General features: G+C 49.3%; 1 protein-coding gene across 1 annotated transcript in view; it reads left to right on the top strand.

Annotated features, from left to right (window-relative positions):
• The window catches only part of CNN3 (calponin 3), a 223,335-nt gene that overhangs the window by 78,712 nt on the left and 124,026 nt on the right, over positions 1-20,597 (top strand). Inside the window, exons 2-3 of the mRNA XM_029617628.1 lie at positions 9,827-9,948; positions 11,061-11,127. Coding sequence (XP_029473488.1) covers positions 9,827-9,948; positions 11,061-11,127 — 189 coding nt within the window. The remainder of the gene's footprint in view (positions 1-9,826; positions 9,949-11,060; positions 11,128-20,597) is intronic.

The following is a 20,597-nucleotide window of genomic DNA, read 5'->3' as shown; positions in this document are numbered from 1 at the left end:
GAAACAGATTTTTTTGAAGTTTTATTTTACAGACATATTACAGCTATAAAGGAAATATACAAACATTCCCAGGAAGTTGTACATAGGAAAATGATCAGTGATTTGAAGAACATAAGTGTATCACGAGGAACACTAATGCCAGCAATGCATAATGCAAACAGTGTGCTACTGCATTCAGTAGTAATTATTAGGCCTTCGAGGTATATTTAGGCAACCCCACATAAAGGGAGTTAGTTTTAGTCAAAATAAAGGTCTGGACAGTTGTGTGAAAATCACCCTTGGGCGAATGTACTTCCAAAGGTGTGAGAATTCTAAGCTGCTTGAATGCTGCAGTTTATTACAGCATTCAACTGTGGCTTGAAAGATAACTAGGCATCAGAAATCCTAAAGCCCTTATGGTGTCCAAAAAAGGAAACACTGCTCCTGTCAATTCAGTCTAGCTAACCCATTGGCAATTGATGCGGGAAATAACTAAGGAAATCATAATTGCCACTCCTTTCCTCCTCTTCCCAATTAATTTGGTACAGCAGTCAACTAGGTACAACATCCACATTGAGGTCGCATTCTTAGAAATATTCAAGTCAAATTGTTTTGCTTTAACCAAAAATTGTCTGCAAACAGCAAAGAATATTGAGTCTGAGGATAAACTATTAATTGCTTGGGAAACAATATCGGCATATAATTTTGAAATTTGCTATGTGCAGCTAAAATAATAGTAGTTGCAAGTTATATATTGAAAAAAGCAGATGATAAAGCAGAACCTTAAGGAACCCCTGAGGAAACAAATTTCTAAGTGGACTGAGACTGCCTTATTCTAACCTGTTGCTGATTATAGGTAAGATCTAAACCATTGCACAACACTGTCACCTACCTCAAATGAATACCACCTATCCAAAAGAATAGGTGGAAAGTGCTGGAAATGTCTAAGGAAACATCACGATGAACCTAGAAGATGTGGTAGGCCTGATTGACAAACTGAATAGTAGTAAATCACCTGGATGGTATACACCCCAGAGTTCTAAAGGAACTAAAAAATGAAATTTCAGATCTATTCGTAAAAATTTGTAACCTATCATTAAAATCATCCATTGTACCTGAAGACTGGAGGATAGTAAATGTAACCCCAATATTTAAAAAGGGCTCCAGGGGCGATCCGGGAAACTACAGACCGGTTAGCCTGACTTCAGTGCCAGGAAAAATAGTGGAAAGTTCTAAACATCAAAATCACAGAACATATAGAAGGGCATGGTTTAATGGAACAGTCAGCATGGCTTTACCCAAGGCAAGTCTTGCCTCACAAATCTGCTTCACTTTTTTGAAGGAGTTAACAAACATGTGGATAAAGGTGAACCGATAGATGTAGTATACTTGGATTTTCAGAAGGCGTTTGACAAAGTTCCTCATGAGAGGCTTCTAGGAAAAGTGAAAAGTAAAAAGTCATGGGATAGGTGGCGATGTCTTTTCGTGGATTGCAAACTGGCTAAAAGACAAGAAATAGAGTAGGATTATTAAATGGACAATTTTCTCAGTGGAAGGGAGTGGGCAGTGGAGTGCCTCAGGGATCTGTATTGGGACCCTTACTTTCCAATATACTTATAAATGATCAGGAAAGAAATAAGAGTGAGATAATCAAATTTGTAGTTGATACAAAATTGTTCAGAGTAGTTAAATCACAAGCAGATTGTGATAAATTGCAGGAAGACCTTGTGAGACTGGAAAATCGGGCATCAAAATGGCAGAAGAAATTTAATGTGAATAAGTGCAAGGTGATGCATATAGGGAAAAATAACCCATGCTATAGTTACACAGTCAGGTCTATCCAATAAAGTGTGGCCGCGTTTACCCCGCTCCTAACCTGCGTTCTACTCACTTTCCGGCCGCGTTAGCCCTTCCTGCGATCCACAACTCCATTTTACCTACCCTTACCGTGTCCTAAAATCCCCAGGCAACCCCTTCCGCACGCGGCAGGTATATTGCATGTAAACGAGCGAATTAGCTATTCCCTAGCATCCAGTAACGCGCGCCCCTACTATCGCTATTTTACCCTGCCATTTTGCCGCGCGTTTAACCTGCTAACTTACCGCCTACCCTTACCCCTGCATTAGAGGCAGGGGTTAAGGGTAGGCGGCAAGCTTTCTCCCAGTCCCCGCTCACCTGCCCTGGCCGCGTCCATGGATGCTGGTCTCCGGGGCAGCCCCAGTCCTCTCCCCTCCTCCCGAAGCAAAAAAAAAGCGAAAAAAAAAAGTTGCATGAGAGAGAGGGGAGAGGACGGACAATCCTACGCTCGGCGACTTACTTTTGCAGCCCCCCTCCGGACATCGTGGCTTCCCCCGTGCCAGTCCCCTCTCCCCTCCTCCCGAAGCAGGGCGCGAAAAGCAGCCTTGCTCCGGGAGGAGGGAAGAAGGGACTGGCAGTGTAAAGCGGCGAAGCGACTTACCTTTTGCAGCCCCCTCCGGACATCGGACGACCTCTCCTGCCTCCAGCTGCTCGCGAACATGGATGCCTGCACGGCCGCTGAAGACGTGCAGGACGCATTTGCAAGCTATTTACATACAGGATCGAGCGGTAGGTGAGCTGCACTGTGCGTGCGGCCAACTGCGGGTGCGCCGGGCACTAACGCAGCTCTTCCTACCGCTCGTTACTGGATAGACCTGAATGTTAGGTTCCATATTAGGTGCTACAACCCAAGAAAGAGATCTAGGCATCATAGTGGATAACATATTGAAATCGTTGGTTCAGTGTGCTGCGGCAGTCAAAAAAGCAAACAATGTTGGGAATTATTAGAAAGGGTATGGTGAATAAAACGGAAAATGTCATAATGCCTCTTTATCGCTCCATGGTGAGGCCGCACCTTGAATACTGTGTACAGTTCTGGTCACCGCATCTCAAAGATATAATTGCGATGGAGAAGGTACAGAGAAGGGCTACCAAAATAAGGGGAATGGAACAGCTCCCCTATGCGGAAAGACTAAAGAGGTTAGGGCTGTTAATTTTGGAGAAGAGTCTGCTGAGGGGGGGATATGATAGAGGTGTTTAAAATCATGAGAGGTCTAGAACGGGTAGATGTGAATCGGTTATTTACTCTTTCGGATAATAGACTAGTGGGCACTCCATGAAGTTAGCATGTGGCACATTTAAATCTAATTGGAGAAAGTTCTTTTTTACTCAACGCACAATTAAACTCTGGAATTTTTTGCCAGAGGATGTGGTTAGTGCAGTTAGTATAGCTGTGTTTAAAAAAGGATTGGATAAGTTCTTATGAAATCATAATTGCCACTCCTTTCCCCCTCTCCTCAATTAATTTGGTACAACAGTTAACTAGGGATAATACAACATTCGCATTGAGGTGGATCTAGAATATTTATCATTCAAACTTGTACCACAGAGCACACAATGACCCCTAGCTCCCATTTTCCATGTGTCCTCAGCAACCCTGCCAGTTCAGTTGAAATGTTCTTGAGTTCTGAGCACATTGTGCTATTGGTCATTTTTAGAACCTCCTTACTATTGGTTGACAGGAAGCATTTTTCATGTTATCTTATCCTTGATTAGTGCTAGTAGTCATCAGCTTATACTATTTTGCTTAGTTTTCTGTGGCGATAAGTCTGATTTCCTGGCGTGTAGCCAGATGGACTCAGAACGAATGGGTATAGTATGCTCGTGCTAGCAGTTGGAGACTGATCTGACGTCAGCACGGGTATATATACCCCCACAGGAAGCGTAGCAACTCAGTAATTTTCGTCTTCAAAGCAGTTTGGAGAGCCTGCACGCTCGCTGAGCGTGTTTTCCAAATCTACTTCTATTTTCTACTTTCTAAAACTTCTACAGCATCGAGCCCCGCACTCCTGCGGTGATACCCTAAGGTCCCTCCCCCAGTAGAGTTTCCCGGGGTGATTTCAGTGATCCCCCGGAGGTTTAAGTCCTCGGTCCGGTGGCCGAATCGCGGCAGGGACGTAGCCCCCGGGCGAGGTTCGGGTGAGGCATACGAGGGCGCCTCGGAACCCGGGGTGGACGAGGCAGCGGGTGCATATCCTCAAACGCGGCGGTGAAGGTACTTGCCCTCTCTCCCCCCGCAGCCGGAGACCGCCCGGGTTCCAGCCGGGAAGCGCCGAGGATCAGGTAAGGCGTACATCTCTTACTTCTGGTCTCCGAGGAACCGAGGATTGGCGGCTTGGCACGCCGTGGAGGGCGCCATTTTGTGGCCTTGTTCAGGTATTGAGCGCCCGTAATAGGCGCAGGTCTATGACTAAGCGCATATTCTATTCCTCATTGTGCGTATATTGCATTATTGCTGAGAGCATATAGCACATATTGCTGAGAGCTTATTGCATACAATTGAGCGTGTATTGCTAACCACTTATTGCTGTGTGCATATCGAATATCATTGAGCGTGTATTGCCAACCGCTTATTGCTGAGAGCATATTGCATACCATTGAGCGAGTATTGTTAACCGCTTATTGCTGTGTGCATATCGAATACCATTGAGCGTGTATTGCTAACCGCATATTGCTAAGAGCATATTGCATACAATTGAGCGTGTATTTATGACCGCATATTGCATATCATTGAGCGTATATTGTTCACCGCATATGGCTGAGCGCTTGTTGTCTTAAGTGTATATTGCTGCCGCATATTATTATTAAGCGCCTGTTCTATTAAGCGTATATAGCTGCCGCATATTCTTATTAAGCGTATATAGCTGCCGCATATTATTATTAAGCGCCTGTTGTATTAAGCGTATATAGCTGCCACTTATTATTATTGAGCGCCTGTTGTATTAAGCGCATATTGCTGCTGCATATTAAGCGCCTGTTGTGCTAAGCGCATATTGCTGCCACATATTAGGATTGTGCGCCTGTTCTATTAAGCGCATATTGCTGCCGCCTATTGTGCTAAGCGCATATTGCTGCCACATATTATTATTATGCGCCTGTTCTATTAAGCGTATATTCTTGCCGCCTTTCATTCAGCGCATACTTTTCAATGGAACAGAACGCCTCAGCGTCTTCAGCGGGGGCGCCGCCTGCCTCCGGCATTAAAGCCCTCTGCTCCGCATGCCAGCTTCGAGCCATGCACAGTGAAGAGCCAGACTCCATGTGCCCAATGTGAGGAGGCCGTGGGACCCTCGGGCCAGGACCAGTCTCAGCCACGATTTGCTAACAGTTCCCCAGGGGCTACCCCGGATTTAGCGGGTAGTCTCGACCAATCGGGAATCCCGGGGGATCTTGTACCCCGGCGATTAGAGGCTGCTTCAATTTCCTGGGTGGATCTCTTTAAGGGGATTCATGCCTTTGTACAGATGCAAACAGCTTCCTGTCCAGGCCCTGCGGTTACGGTTGTTCCTGCTGTTTCTGCGGTTCCTGCGGCGGCTGCTGCTGCAGTGGCAGCTCCAGCGGATCCTGTTCCTGGACCTTCACGCCCTTATCGGGAGCGGGACCTCCCGCCGCTGGACAGTCCAGATCAGTCAGACCAGGAGGTTTCACCGGACGAATCCGAACTCCCAGACGAGGGGGAACTTCCCTCAGGGATTGAGCCATATAGAACCATGAGGCGGTTCTTCCCTAAGGAGGATCTCTCCGACCTGGTGTCTCAGTGTCTGGCGGAGTTGGATATTACAGGTCCCAGCGCTACGGTACCCTCTGCGCAGAACCCCCTGCTGGAAGGTCTTCGTCCTACAGCCCGCCACTTTCCATTCTTGCAAGCGGCACAACAACTGATAGATTTAGAATAGGCTGCCCCAGCGGCTTCCTGCAAAGGGGGCCGGGCCCTGACGGGCATGTATCCACTGGCACCGGCTATCCAGGACCTGCTGGCGTGCCCTCAGGTGGACGCCTTGATTAGCGCTGTGGTCAAGCGCACTACCATTCCAGTTGAAGGGGGGACGGCCCTCAAGGAGCCTCATGACCGGCGACTGGACGCCATTCTGAAACAGACTTTTGAGGTGGCAGCTCTATCTTTGCGGATCGCAACCTGCTGCACAGTGGTGACGCGTGCCTGTTTGTCACAGGTCAGAACAACGCTTCAGCAGCAGACATGGAGTCAGCTCTTTCGTTCCTCACAGATGCTGCATCAGATCTAGTCCGAACAACAGCCAAGGGGATCTCATCCTCCGTAGCTGCCAGGAGGCAGCTCTGGATCCGGAAATGGTCAGCCGATGCGCCTTCAAAGACACGCCTCACCAGATTGCCCTTTAAGGGCTCTTTCCTGTTTGGCAGCGACCTTGATAAACTGGCCAGCACATGGGGTGCTTCTCCAGTACCTCGACTGCCGGAAGATCGGTTCAGGAGGAACCAGCGCGCCTTTCCAAGGCCTTCCAGGGGTAGAAGCTCCCAGCGCTTCGTTCCCTACAGGAGTCGCTACCAGGCACCTCGTCCTCAGGCCCGGAATCAGTCCTTTCGGACCAAGCAGCACAAGAGGGGAGCAGGCCCGGGCTCAGATCCTGGCCGCACCTCACAATGAGAATCCGCCGATCCATCTGGGGGACGGAGCCATAGGGATCAGGTTAACCCTCTTCTACCCCAGATGGGTCGAGATTACGTCGGACCAGTGGGTCCTTGCCATCATCCGAGAGGGGTATTATCTGGAGTTTCATCACCTCCCTCCGGACAAGTTTGTGGAATCTTCCTGTCCCACACACAAGAAGGCAGCATTGGAAGCTACCCTGGCGAGGCTCCTGTCCTTGAAAGCCATCATCCCAGTACCTGCCTGGGAAGTGAATTCTGGACACTATTCCATTTTTTTCATGGTACCCAAGAAAGGGGGCACCTTTCGGCCTGTACTGGACCTCAAGTCAGTCAATCGATACTTAAGGGTCCCAAGGTTTCGCATGGAAACTCTGCACTCTGTCAAGACCGCAGTACAGCCAGGAGAATTCCTCACGGCATTAGACTTGTCGGAAGCCTACCTGCATATCAGCGCTACCTACGCTTCAAGGTTCTAGGACACCACTTCCAATTCCGGGCTCTGCCCTTCGGGTTGGCCACGTCACCATGGACCTTCACCAAGGTGGTCGTAGTGGTAGCAGCGGCACTCAGACGGGAAGGAATGCTGGTCCATCCCTACCTAGACGACTGGCTGATCAGGGCGAAATCTCGAGAGGAGAGCCATCGGACAACCGACAGAGTGATCGCCCTTCTGGAAAGCTTGGGCTGGGTAATCAACCTCAGCAAGAGTTGCCTACAGCCTTCCCAGTCACTGGAATACCTGGGAGTACAATTCGACACCCAGGCAGACAGTCAGTCTCCCTGCCAAGAGAAGGTTGAAACTTCAGACGCGTATCCAGTACTTGATGGGAGCCAGTCGGCCCATAGCTTGGGATTATCTGCAGGTTCTCGGTCTCATGGCATCCACCCTGGAAGTGGTACCTTGGGCAAGAGCCCATATGAGACCTCTACAACACTCCCTGCTCTCTCGCTGGAGCCCCCGTCTACGGAACTATTCCACGCACCTACCTCTGCCGGCCAGAGTACGGACCCAGTTACGGTGGTGGTTACAGTCCAACCTCATGAGCAGGGGCTCGAAGATGTCCTCCCCCACGTGGACTCTGCTCACTACAGATGCCAGCCTGAGCGGCTGGGGCACACACTGCGAAGGACTCACTGCACAAGGGCGGTGGAGTAGAGAAGAGTCCGCGTGGAACATCAACAGTCTAGAGGCTCGGGCAGTCCGATTGGCATGTCTTCGATTTGCTCACAGACTAAAGAACAGAGCAGTCAGAGTGATGTCCGACAATGCCACCACGGTGGCATACATCAACCGTCAGGGCAGAACCAGAAGCCGACAGGTATCTCTGGAGGTCGCCCCACTGATGGCTTGGGCAGAGGCGAATCTTCAGGACATCTCCGCTGTCCACATTGCCGGGAAGGAAACACCACGGCAGACTTCCTCAGCAGAGAAAGCCTAAACCCGGGAGAGTGGCAGCTGTCACCCACAGCCTTCCAGATGATTGTGAATCACTGGGGGATTCCAGACATGGATTTACTGGCGGACAAGTCCAATGCTCACGTACCCAGATACTTCAGCCGCAAGCGCGACCTGTTCTCACACGGAATCGATGCCCTGGTTCAGCCATGGCCTCCAGGGACTCTGCTATACGCCTTTCCTCCGTGGCCTCTGCTGGGCGCCATCATCCACAAGATTCAGAAACACCGGGGCCTAGTTTTTCTAGTGGCACCAGACTGGCCAAGAAGACCCTGGTACGCGGACATGAGAAGACTACTGGCAGGGGAGCCTCTTGCCCTGCCTCCTCTCCGGGACCACCTACGTCAAGGTCCCATCCTCCACGAGGATCCAGCTCAATTCTCTCTTACGGTCTGGCCATTGAGAGGGCTAGACTGAAGAAAATAGGTTACTCTGAGCCCGTGATAGATACACTCCTCCGAGCTCGCAAGTTTTCCACATCCCTTACCTACGTAAGGATCTGGAGAGTGTTTGAAGCATGGTGCGACACTCATGGCACCAATCCACATGCGACCACAATCCCTATTGTGTTGGATTTCCTGCAAGATGGACTTCAGAAGGGTCTCTCCCTCCGCTCCATCAAGGTTCAGGCGGCTGCGCTGTCTTGCTACGGCCCCAGGAGGGATGGCAAGACCATTGCCGAGCACCCAGATGTTTCTTGCTTCCTGAAAGGAGTCAAGCATATTCTTCCACCACTGAAGTGGCCTGTGCCCTTATGGAACCTCAACCTTGTTTTGGATTTCCTCACAGGATCCACCTTCAGACCCCTTCGGGGCCTGTCTCTCCTTTCTCTAACCTTGAAGATGGTGTTCTTGCTGGCTGTATGTTCAGCGCGCCGCATCTCAGAGCTACAAGCACTGTCCTGCCGGGATCCATTTCTCAGAATCACTCCTGAGGCTATCCCTCTTCGGACGGTTCCCTCCTTTCTACCTAAAGTGGTTTCACAGTTTCATCTTAACCAAACCATATCCTTGCCTACCACGGCGGGTTTGAAGAAATCTCAAGAAGGGCGTTTATTACGCCATCTCGACATTGGCAGATTGCTGCCCAGATATCTGGAAGTGACACAAGAACTACGAAAGACGGACCATCTGTTCGTCCTGCACAGCGGGAAGAAGCAAGTTGAAGCGGCCTCGCGGCCCACCATCACCCGCTGGATTAAAGAAGTTATCAGAGCAGCTTACGTGGAGGCCGGGAAGTCTCTGCCTCTACAAGTCAAGGCTCATTCTACCGTCGCCTGCAGAAATATGTAAAGCGGCGACATGGTCCTCCCTCCATACCTTCTCCAGATTCTACCGTCTGGATGTCCAGGCCAGGGAGGACTCAGCATTTGCGAGGGCGATACTCCATGGTCCTCAGGCAGCCTCCCGCCCAGGCTGGGAGTAAAGCTTTTGTACATCCCATTCGTTCTGAGTCCATCTGGCTACACACCAGGAAATGTTGAGATTACTTACCTGATAATCTCCTTTTCCTTAGTGTAGACAGATGGACTCAGCATCCCGACCAGCTGCCTGTGTACATGGGTTTCACCGATTCAAGGTAAGCCATGTCATTTGTTTACATAAGAGCGTACACTCTACCAGGTGTCAACGCCTTCCGGTTGTGACTGCTGGCTGTCTCCAGCTACTATCAATCGGTCAGGGGAATCCTGTTTCACTATTTCACTGAGCGTCAGTACACACATCCATAACAGCTTTTGCAAGGAAGATTACGGAGTTGCTAGGCTTCCTGTGGGGGGTATATATACCCGTGCTGACGTCAGATCCGTCTCCAACTGCTAGCACGAGCATACTATTTTCTCTAATATTTGTAGGATTTCTTTGAGAAGCTCATACTGAGATTTATCTGATTTGACTTATATTGCAGATTGCCCAGAAATATGATCCACAGATAGAAGAGGATCTCCGTCATTGGATAGAAGAAGTTACAGGCAAGAGCATTGGTGTAAACTTCCAACAGGGCCTAAAGAATGGCATCATCCTCTGCGAGTAAGTGAATGTTTGCTCTTTCTACTAAAGCTTTAATGCTGCATTGTTTTTTAAATATTTATTAAAAATGTTAACTTCATCTGTTGTGAATTGCTTAACTACCATACAGGCCGATACAGTAAAGCGCGGCCGCGATTACCCCGTTTCTAACCCGCTTTGTACCCGCAATTTGGCCACATAAGTCCAACCCGCGTTTCACTATCCCTTTTAACCCATCCTTACCGCTTCTTTAAATCAATGGGTAACCCTTTCCGCCCACGGCATGTATATGATATGTAAACGATCGGATTAGCTATTCCCTCCCATACAGTAACGTGCGCCCCGATTATCGCTTTTTAACCTGCTAATTTACCGCCTACTCTTACCTCTGTGTTAGTGTGGAGCGTCAGGCAAGCAGAGATGAAATTTCACGGGCAAACTTTCCCCAACGCCGTGACCTCGGACTTCCAGCCGGGCGCTCAGGTCACAGCGTGCGCTCATTACCTTTTAGAGAATAGGAATCTTGGGAGCCATGGGGAGCGCCCAATCCGCCCCGGGCTGCTGAAGCCGCTCTCTCCGCCGGCTGTCCCCGGGAGGAGGGGAGAGAGGACTGGGGCTGCTCCGGAGCTGTCAGCGCGGGAGATCGGCACCCATGGACGCGGCCAGGGCAGGTGAGCGGGGGCTGGGGGAAAGTTTGCCCGATTCACTTTGGTCTTGTCCCGGGGAGTGAGGGGGTCAGGCAGCGCTTCTCCTGTATCCACTTTCTGGTACCTGTCATTTGAAATGACAGGTACCAGCGCACCCAGGATACTGTATAGGTGCTGCGCCTATACAGTAAAATGGATTGCACTTCATGGACGCTTCATGGACACGCTTTGGATGCGGCTTGCATTTGCATGCCATTTAAATTCTGTATCGAGCGGCATGTCATCCGAACTGTGCATGCGGCAAACGCGGGTGCGCCCGGCACTGCCGCACTCTTTCTACCGCGTCCTTACTGTATCGGCCTGATAGTAAAATAAAAATGGAGTATTGCCCAGCCTGTATAACAATTTCTGTATTAGTTTCTTTTGGGAAATACGGTGCCTTTGTAATGTGTGGATGTGTTTTGTTTTTTTTCCCTATTTAATCAGACTTATAAATGAATTGCAGCCCGGATCAGTAAAAAAAATAAATGAATCCAAATTAAATTGGCATAAGGTAAGAACAATCTTTCTGAAAAATCTAATTCATTTTCTTTTTTAGGCCTAGCCCTTTATTTTTAGAGGAGATTATTTTTAAAATGTATATGTCGCCTATTCACAGCTCTAGGTATCTTCCAAAGTCAAAATACATAGAAAGTCTAACAAACATAAAAACTGCCAGACATAATATAACAGGCTGTAAGGGCTAGGTATCTGATGTTCAGATGAAGTAACATGCCCTGATCTTGTGCTATGAGGGTGTAGGAATTCTCCATAAGGATATGATTGCCATACTGGATCAAACCAAAGGTCCATCAGTCCCAGTATACTGTTTCCAACAGTGGCCAATCCAGGTCTCAGATACCTGGCAGGATCCCAAAGCATAAACAGATTCCATGCTGCCCATCCCAGGGATAAGCAGTGGATTTCCATAGCTTCACCCAAACATGGTCCATGGATATCTCCTCCAAAATCTTATCCAAGCCTCCTCAAAAAATCAGTTAAGCTAACAGCTTTCACCACATACTCCAGCAGTGAATTCCAGAGCGCAACCATGCATCAAGTATAAAAAAAAAAAAAAAAAAAATTCTCCTAGGACAAGCAGGATGATAGCCCTCACATGTGGGTGACATCTGATGGAGCCCAGCATCTTTTATCAGAGTTTCTAGAAGCTTTGACCAGCAGACTGAGCATGCCCAGCCTGCTACTTATCCACATGTCCAAGTGAGGACCCCCTTGGTCTCTCTTTTTTTTTTTTTTTTTTTTGCCATGGTGCAGTTGCCTTGCGGTTCGTGGAGCTCTCTTTCACTGTTTTTTCCCTCTATTTTCGAGTAATTTCTCAGATTCCTTGACAGGTCCCCCTCCACGGTTGATACCTTCTTGGTATGATAGGTCAATTTATGCCTTTTTGCCAACTATGCGGTCAATTCCCGACTGCCTGTCATCAACCGCACTCCGGTTGCTTTTTATGGCATCGACCGGTTTTCATCGGTGCCCCCAGTACCCGTGGACCATGTCTATCACAGATCCGCATGAGGTTTGCATCCTTCAGCTGGGGGCCTCGCACGATGTCCATGGGTGCAGTCTGTGCAACCAGATGACAACCAAGGGGCATCAGGTGCGCCTTGATAAAATGGAGAAGCTTTTAGAGGCCCCGAAATCTATGCCCTCCACACTTGCATCACTCATCGATGCCCCAAGATTGTGGGGAACAGTCTGACCCACTTCCCCTTGCGGTCCATCTCACCTGTATTTCCAAGGATCAGAGAGAAGGGGATCGATCCTCGATCTCCCCACTCTCCAGGACATTGGGATTGTCAGCCTCCTCAGCACTGGATAAGGACCGGACCGAGCAACTGGAAAAGATCCCGCAAGCATCGACACAAGTCACCGTTGACACACAGTTCCGGTTTCAGAGTGGCATCTATGGCAGCTGAGCCGCCATCTAAGCAGCACCAGCCATCGGAAGCCCCATCCTCTGATGCTCCTGGTAGCCCTAAGCTTCCCCACAGACACCGCACCACCTCAGAGACCCAAGGAAGAGCCGGTAATGCCTCGTCCCACTCAGTCAGTCCTGGCCACTCCGGACTTTCAGGAGGAGTTTGATCGCAGGGTGCAGTCTGCAGTGCTCAAAGCTCTTGAAAGCGTTGAGCTGCTGGTGCCACTGGCCCCCATACCGGTGCCCGAGCCTCCATCGATGCTAGCATCCCTGCTGGAGCATCTGGACATCCTTTTGGGCACCCTACTGCTGCAACCAGTGCCCGAGGGTCCTTCGAACCTCCATCGACCACTGATGCCCTCCACTGGAGCAATTCCGGTTCTCAGATACTTGGAGGAAGATACAGCCAGTACTGTGTTCCTTGCCCACGGTTCCCCAAGCCTTTGCTGGATCCCTCCGGCCTACCGCGGCCTCTGTTCCACTCTATGCCAGGGGAACCATCTGTGCTGCCAGTGCCCTCTGCCTCCGAAGCCTTCGAAGCCCAGGATAGATACCCCTCACGGACCTCGCCCTTGACATGCTGGTCCCAGTGACTCCACAGACTCGTCCACAGACTACTGCAACGACTCCCTGTCAGAACCCTCCCCTCTGGAGGAGCTGTACCAGTCACACCCAAGAACTTGTCCTTCGCAGGGTTCGTCAGGGCCATGGCAGAGGCCATTCCCTATCAGCTGCTGACAGGACGCATGTCATAAAATGCTGGAGGTGTTCCAGTTCATAAACGCTCCCAAGAAAATTGTGGCAGTTCCTATCCATGATATCTTTAAGGAACTCCTCATTCACATGTGGGAGCACCCCATTTCTGTCTCTCCCGTTAACAGGCTGACGCCACTTATTTGGTGCAACAGGATGTGGGGTTTGATAAGAGACAACTTCTCCACCAGTCAGTGGTCGTGGAGTCCGCTTTGATAAAAGCCAGGCGCTCCCGTACCTATGCCTCCACTCCTCCAGGTTGCGAGCAAGGGATTTGGATGCCCTGGGAAGAAAAATCTTCCAAGGAGCCATGCTGGTGGCCCGCATCGCTGCCTATCGACTCTATAACCTAGTACAACCGCGATCTCAGGAAATGAGTCCAGGATTTCGCGGAGAGCCTTCCTCAGCAAAAGCAGGAAGCACTTGCTGCCATTGTCTCGCTGTGTCTGGTGGGTAAACACAAGGTGCGTTCCACCTACTATGTGTTTGAGACAGCAGTCCGCGTAGCCGCCATGGGCATCGGTGCCAGACGAATGGATGGCTCTGGACCTCTGAACTCTGGCCTGAAGTCCAGGACAAGCTAGCCGACCTCCCCTGCAGGGGTGAAAACCTCTTTGACGATAGGGTTTGGGATGCAATGGCACAATTGAAGGATATCTGGAACCCTTTTTTGCTGACCATTCCCAAAGACACTAAAGAAACAATCTGGAGCCTCTAAAATACGACTGAGATTTAATCACGGTTAAGAGTACTCCCAACATACCCAATCTTTTAAAGAGTATACTTATTCAGTCTGACTTTAGATGAGAAAGTAACTATGTAAATCTATCCATTAGGTCTTTCTAGCTCTCATAGTAGATCTTAGTTTTAGAATTGGGGGGGGCGGGGTATATTACTGTCTGATTTGTTAGTGAATTCTGTTCACTAATGGATTTTTGTCAATTCATAATCAAGTGAATGCTTGCTACATTGTATTAAATGAAGAATTTATTTTAAAAAAAAAATTGCTCTATTAAACTTGTTTCAGACCTCTCTGCAGGCAGCAGTAGAAATCAATATTCTCCCAGGACAAGCAGGATGCTAGTCCTCACATATGGGTGACATAGATAATGGAGCCCTATATGGAAAAACGTCTGTCAAAGTTTCTATTAAACTTTTGACTGGCACAGAGTGCCCACTGAGCATGCCCAGCATGCCATTATATTCTCTGCCACAGGGGTCTCCCTTCAGTCTTCTTTTTTCCACGGCGCCATTAGCCTCGCGGTTAATTTGCAGTCCTGTGGTGATTTTCACCATACTTAAAAGTTTAACAAAACTTTAGGAAAACTTCTTTCCGCAAGGGTCTCCCTATAATATAATATCACGGTAAGTTTTCTGATTTTTCAGTCTGTTCCGTACCGTTTTTTTCTTCGTAGCCTAAGTCGTCCACAGCTGTCCGACTAACTATGGCTTCGGGCTTCAAAAAATGCCCTAATTGTGGAAGAACCATGTCTATCACAGACCCACACTTAGAGTGTGTGCTCTGTCTCTGCGGGGAACATGACATCCAATCCTGCCCACAGTGCGCAGAGATGACGACAAAAGGACGACGAATCCAGATGGAAAAAATGGAGCAACTTTTCCACCTTCAGTTGCTCCCTTCACCATCGACGTCCGCAAAATCGTCTCCAGCTGGAGCGATTTGTAAAGTAATACTTAAACGAGTTCCGGGTGAGGCGGGAGATTCATCCTTACCTTCCCCCTCTCCTCCTTCGAGGGCATCGACATCGGGCAGTGAAAAACACAAAAGCATCGGCATCAAAGGCCTCACGGTTCTGGCATCGATCCGGTATGTCATCGAAGGATTCTGGATCTCCATCTAAGAAACCTCGGACTGATGAGGCTTCTCAGAGGCCTTCGACTCCAAAGCAATCCCCACCGATACCGGTGATGGGAACCGTATCTTCTCAGGGCTCTGCGAAGGTACCGGAATCGCCGTCACTGCCTCCCCCATAGCTGCTCTGGTTTCACCAGCTATGCGGGTGGAAATGGACAGATATATCCGCCAGGCGGTCAGGAATGCGCTTCTCGATACCCTGCCGGCACCGGCACAGCCCTGGAGACCAGCGCCATAGACTCCAAGCCTTCCATCGCCGATATAGACACACCGTTCCTGGTTCCATCGGAGACTCCATCGATGCCGTTACCAAGAACCGCCGATCGCGTCACCGATGCCATCCGGACTGATTCCGATACCAATATCTGTTCCATCAGGGATTCCACCGATGCCGGTCCCTGACTTATCCATTTTCGCACCCATTTTGCAGAAATTGGACACTTATTGGTGCTCTTCCTATAAAACTTCCAGAAACACCATTGCCACAGAGGACACCACCTATTATTGAGGAAGCACAGATTCCTGAACCCATACCGGGTCCTTCAGGGATTCCCAGACCGATGCCTCCAACGCAGGGATGGGCAATTCCAGTCCTCGAGGGCCGCAAACCGGTCGGGTTTCCAGGATATCCCTAATGAATATGCACGAGACAGATTTGCATGCACTCTGCCTCAGTCATATGCAAATCTTTTTCATGCATATTCATTAGGGATATCCTGAAAACTCAGGGTTTGCAGCCCTCGAGGACCGGAATTGCCCACCCCTGCTCCGTCTCCATTGTTACCATCGATGCCTAAGATCCATTTATCGATGTCTTCAAAGCCCAAGCTTATAACTCATACACCTGACACATGGACGGACACAAATACTGATGTCTCCACAGATGAAGTCCTCTCGGAGCGTTCTCCACCGGAGAAACGCAGGAAATCTCCTCCAGAGGACTTATCATTCTCTAATTTTGTTAAGGAAATGGCGGAGACCATTCCATTCCAGATACAGTCAGGCAGAACTCAGACAAAAAACACTAGAGGTTCTACAGTTCGTCGACCCACCAAGGGAGATCTTAGCTATACCAGTCCATGAGGTCCTTCAAGAACTGATTTATAGGCTATGGGAACACCCTTGCTCCATTCCTCCTGTCAACAAAAGGACTGATGCAACATACCTGGTCCAGCACGTCCCAGGTTTCCAGAAGGCTCAACTACCTCACCAATCAGTGGTAGTTGAGTCCGCACAAAAGAAGGCCAAAAGACTAAAAACACACTCCTCAACTCCACCAGGGAAGGATAACAGATTCCTAGACAATCTAGGAAGGTAAATGTTTCAAGGATCGATGCTGGTCTCCAGGATTGCTGCCTACCAGCTATTCATGACCCAATACCAGCATAATCTCTGGAAACAAGTACAAGAGATTACTCAATCACTCCCTGATCATTTCCAGGAACCTTTTTCTAATATCTTACATAAAGGCCTAGAAGCTGGTAAGCACGAGGTTCGTGCAGCGTACAATAGTTTTGAAACAGCATCTAGACTATCAGCCACAGCTATCAGCGCTCAGAGATGGGCATGGTTTAAAGCCTCAGATTTAAGACCGGAGGTACATGAGAAACTGGCTGATCTCCCTTATCTCGGAGACAATCTCTTCGGAGATAAGGTAAAGGAAGCAGTGGCCTTATTAAAGGAACACTCGGAAACTCTAGACAATTGTCTTTGGTTCCTCAAGAATCTCAACCTTTCTCAAGGAGAATACCACGGAAGGATGCAAAACGCCTATATTATAGACATAGACAGAGACGTTACTATCCACCTCCAGCCCGTGGACGATCATCTAGACCAGTGAAACGTTCACAGTCTAGGCAACAAAGACCAACCAGATCTCAAGAACAGCAGCTTATCTATCAATCCGATCCCAAACTTATCGGTAGGAGGTCAGATTGCTTTCTTTCATCAAAACTGGATTTCCATTACCACAGACCAATGGGTACTCTCCATCACATATCAAGGGTACCGATTGGACTTTCTCACTGTACCAAACGACAATCCACCCATCTCGTCTTGGACAGTAAACAACCAATCCACACTCTTGCAAACAGAATTATCCACCCTTCTGAAAGTCAGGGCCGTAGAACCAGTTCCCTGGCCTCAGCAGGGCAGAGGATTCTACTCCCGATATTTCCTCATTCCAAAGAAAACAGGAGGCCTACGGCCCATCCTAGACCTCAGAAATCTCAACAAGTTTCTCAAAGGAAAAATTCAGGATGGTATCATTGGGCACCATGTTACCTCTACTTCAAAAAGGAGATTGGCTCTGTTCTCTGGATCTTCAAGACGCTTACGCTCACATTCCAATTTTCCCTCCTCATCGCAAGTATCTACGATTCCTGGTAGGAGATAAACATTTTTAATACAGGGTGCTTCCATTCAGCCTTGCCTCAGCACCTCGAGTGTTCACAAAGTGCCTAGCAGTGGTGGCGGCCCACCTACACAAGCAGGGGATGCACGTGTTTCCTTATCTCGATGATTGGCTCATCAAGAGCCAAACGAAAGAAGGAGCTCTCAACTCTCTCAAGCTCACAATCAATCTACTCCGTTCCTTGGGATTCCTTATCAATTACCAGAAATCCCACTTCACACCATCTCGCCTGTTACAATTCATCGGAGCAGAATTAAACACCATAACAGCAAAAGCTTTCCTTCCAAGAGACCGCGCACAGACACTTATTACCATAGCCAACTCTTTACGTGCTCAGTCACACGTGACAGCTCACCGGTGCCTCATACTTCTGGGTCACATGGCCTCTACAGTTCATGTCACTCCTATGGCCAGATTGGCCATGCAGCTTATGCAATGGTCTCAAAACACAATGGATCCAGGCCATCCAGCCACTGTCTTCTCCAATTCAAATCACTCAAACTATGTTCGTCGCTCCTGTGGTGGACAACTGAACAACTTGCTCAAAGGCCTACCTTTCCAGCAATGTGTGCTCTCCACCTTAGGCTGGAGAGCACACATTGGTCATCTGCTGACTCAAGGTACTTGGACAAAGCTCGAAGCAACATTTCAGATAAACTTCCTAGAGCTTCGAGCTATATGTTATGCACTACATGCATTCAAGGACTGCCTTTCACAGAAGACTGTCCTGATACAAACAGACAACATGGTTGCAATGTGGTACATCAACAAACAGGGAGGTACAAGCTCGTATCTCCTTTGCCAAGAAGCAGCGCAGATTTGGGACTGGGCCCTAGCACACTCAATACTCCTAAGGGCCACTTATCTAGCAGGAATTCACAAAGTGGTAGCAGATCGCCTCAGTCGTCAGTTCCAGCCACACGAATGGTCTCTGGATCCAGAAGTGGCGACCAAAATCTTTCAGCGTTGGGGCCAACCAACAGTAGACCTCTTTTCATCACAACTGAATTACAAAGTGAACAATTACTGCTCCCTCTTCAAACAGACAAACCGCTTACCCAGGGATGCCTTTGCTCGCCACTGGAACTCAGGCCTTCTCTGCGCGTATCCCCCGATACCGCTAATAACCAAAACTCTAGAGAAACTACAACAGGACAAGGGATTCATGATACTCATAGCCCTGTATTGGCCTCAACAAGTATGGTTTCCCACACTTCTAGACCTCTCAGTCAGGGATCCCATTCGTCTGGGAGTAGCTCCCACTCTCATAACTCAGGATCAGGGTCTATTGCGCCATCCCAACCTCCAATCCCTCGCCCTGACAGCTTGGATGTTGAAAGCTTAATCTTACAACCACTCAATGTTTCAACCCATATCTCTCAAGTGCTTATAGCTTCACGTAAGCCCTCCACACAAAAGAACTACTCTTCCAAATGGAAAAGATTTACCTTGTGGTGCAAGCAAAACAATACTGATCCTTTCACTTGCTCCACTTCTCCACTAGATTATTTATACTATCTTTCAGAATCTGGTCTCCAGACTTCATCTGTAAGAGTACACTTAAGTGCAATCTCAGCTTACCATAACAAACTGGGAGATGCACCTATCTCTACACAACCTCTCGTCAGTAGATTTATGAGAGGTTTAACCCAACTGAAACCACCAGTTCGACCACCAATCACACAATGGGACCTGAACGTGGTATTAACCAGACTCATGCGTTCTCCATTCTAACCCATAGATACCTGTGATCTTAAATTTCTCACAGGACAAGCAGGGATGGTTGTCCTCACAAATGGGTGACATCGAGGATGGAGCCCAACCACGGAAAACTTCTGTCAAAGTTTCTGGAACTTTGACTGGCCCCTACTGGGCATGCCCAGCACGGCACCAACCCTGCAGCCAGCAGGGGTCCCCCTTCAGTCTTCTTTTTTCCACGCAGCAGTAGCCACGTGGTGAAGGAGCTCTTTCCACATTCCTGACAGGAATTTCTTCACGGACTTCTTTTGAAGTAAAATTCGCCCCACTAGGGTCCCTCCTCTATCTAAGTTTAGCCCGTGGTGCCCGGTAAGTTTTTGCTGTTTTTTCCGTCGATTACTGTCGACTTTGGCCCTTGCGGCCTGCTGGCCGTCGACTGTCCCGCGGCTAAATTTTTGGTCAGTGGCCATGGCGTCGGGGTTCCGTCGGTGCCCAGACTGTGTATGCACACCATGTCTATCACAGACCCTCACAGAGTCTGTGTATTATGCTTAGGGAGTGAGCATGATGTCCTGACTTGTACCAAATGTGCCCTTATGACACCAAAAGGTCACAAAGCCAGGATGGAGAAGATGGGACTCCTTTTCCACGCCGTCCATCGCATCGACGTCCTCGGAACCGGCACCGTCGAAGTCACACCATCGTCGGCAACCTCCTGGTGACAGTCTGCCATCGACGTCTCCACGGCCATCGACTCCCGTCCCTTCCCCCGAGGCTCGGAGGGAGGAGCATCGCCATCGACATCACAAGTCTCGGACCGTCGAGGAATCTAAGTTATCGACCTCTGTACTGTCCGAGCCTCCACCGAAGAAGTCTCTATTAGAAGCGGCACCATCCACTTCTGTTTCTGAGACACCGAGGCAACCCTCACCCCATCGGGGTTTGGGAGCCGCGATTCCACCGGTGACTGTGGTCCCTCCAGCTCAGCCTCAGCCTCCCTCTTCCGTGGAGCCGGGTCTCGTTAACCCAGGTCTCCAGGAAGAACTGGACCGACTGGTCCAGGAGGCCATCGACAAGGCAATGCTACGGTTCCAGATTCCTTCGGCACCGACTCCGGCACCGAGAGTAGAACCGGTCACTGACCCGATTCCAGCAGCGCTGGCACCGCTGCTCGCCCGGATGGAAGCGCTCATGACCGCCCTTCCACCGGTGATACCTGGGTCACCAACAGCACCGGTGCGCTCCCCGATGGCAACTTCATCTGGTGGAGAAACACCGTACCGAATTCCTCCTTCGGGAGTGCTTCCA

Source organism: Rhinatrema bivittatum, chromosome 10, assembly GCF_901001135.1.
Source record: "Rhinatrema bivittatum chromosome 10, aRhiBiv1.1, whole genome shotgun sequence".
Classification (NCBI taxonomy): domain Eukaryota; kingdom Metazoa; phylum Chordata; class Amphibia; order Gymnophiona; family Rhinatrematidae; genus Rhinatrema; species Rhinatrema bivittatum.
Note: the sequence above shows the minus strand (reverse complement) of the source record. Positions and strands in the feature narration are given on the sequence as shown.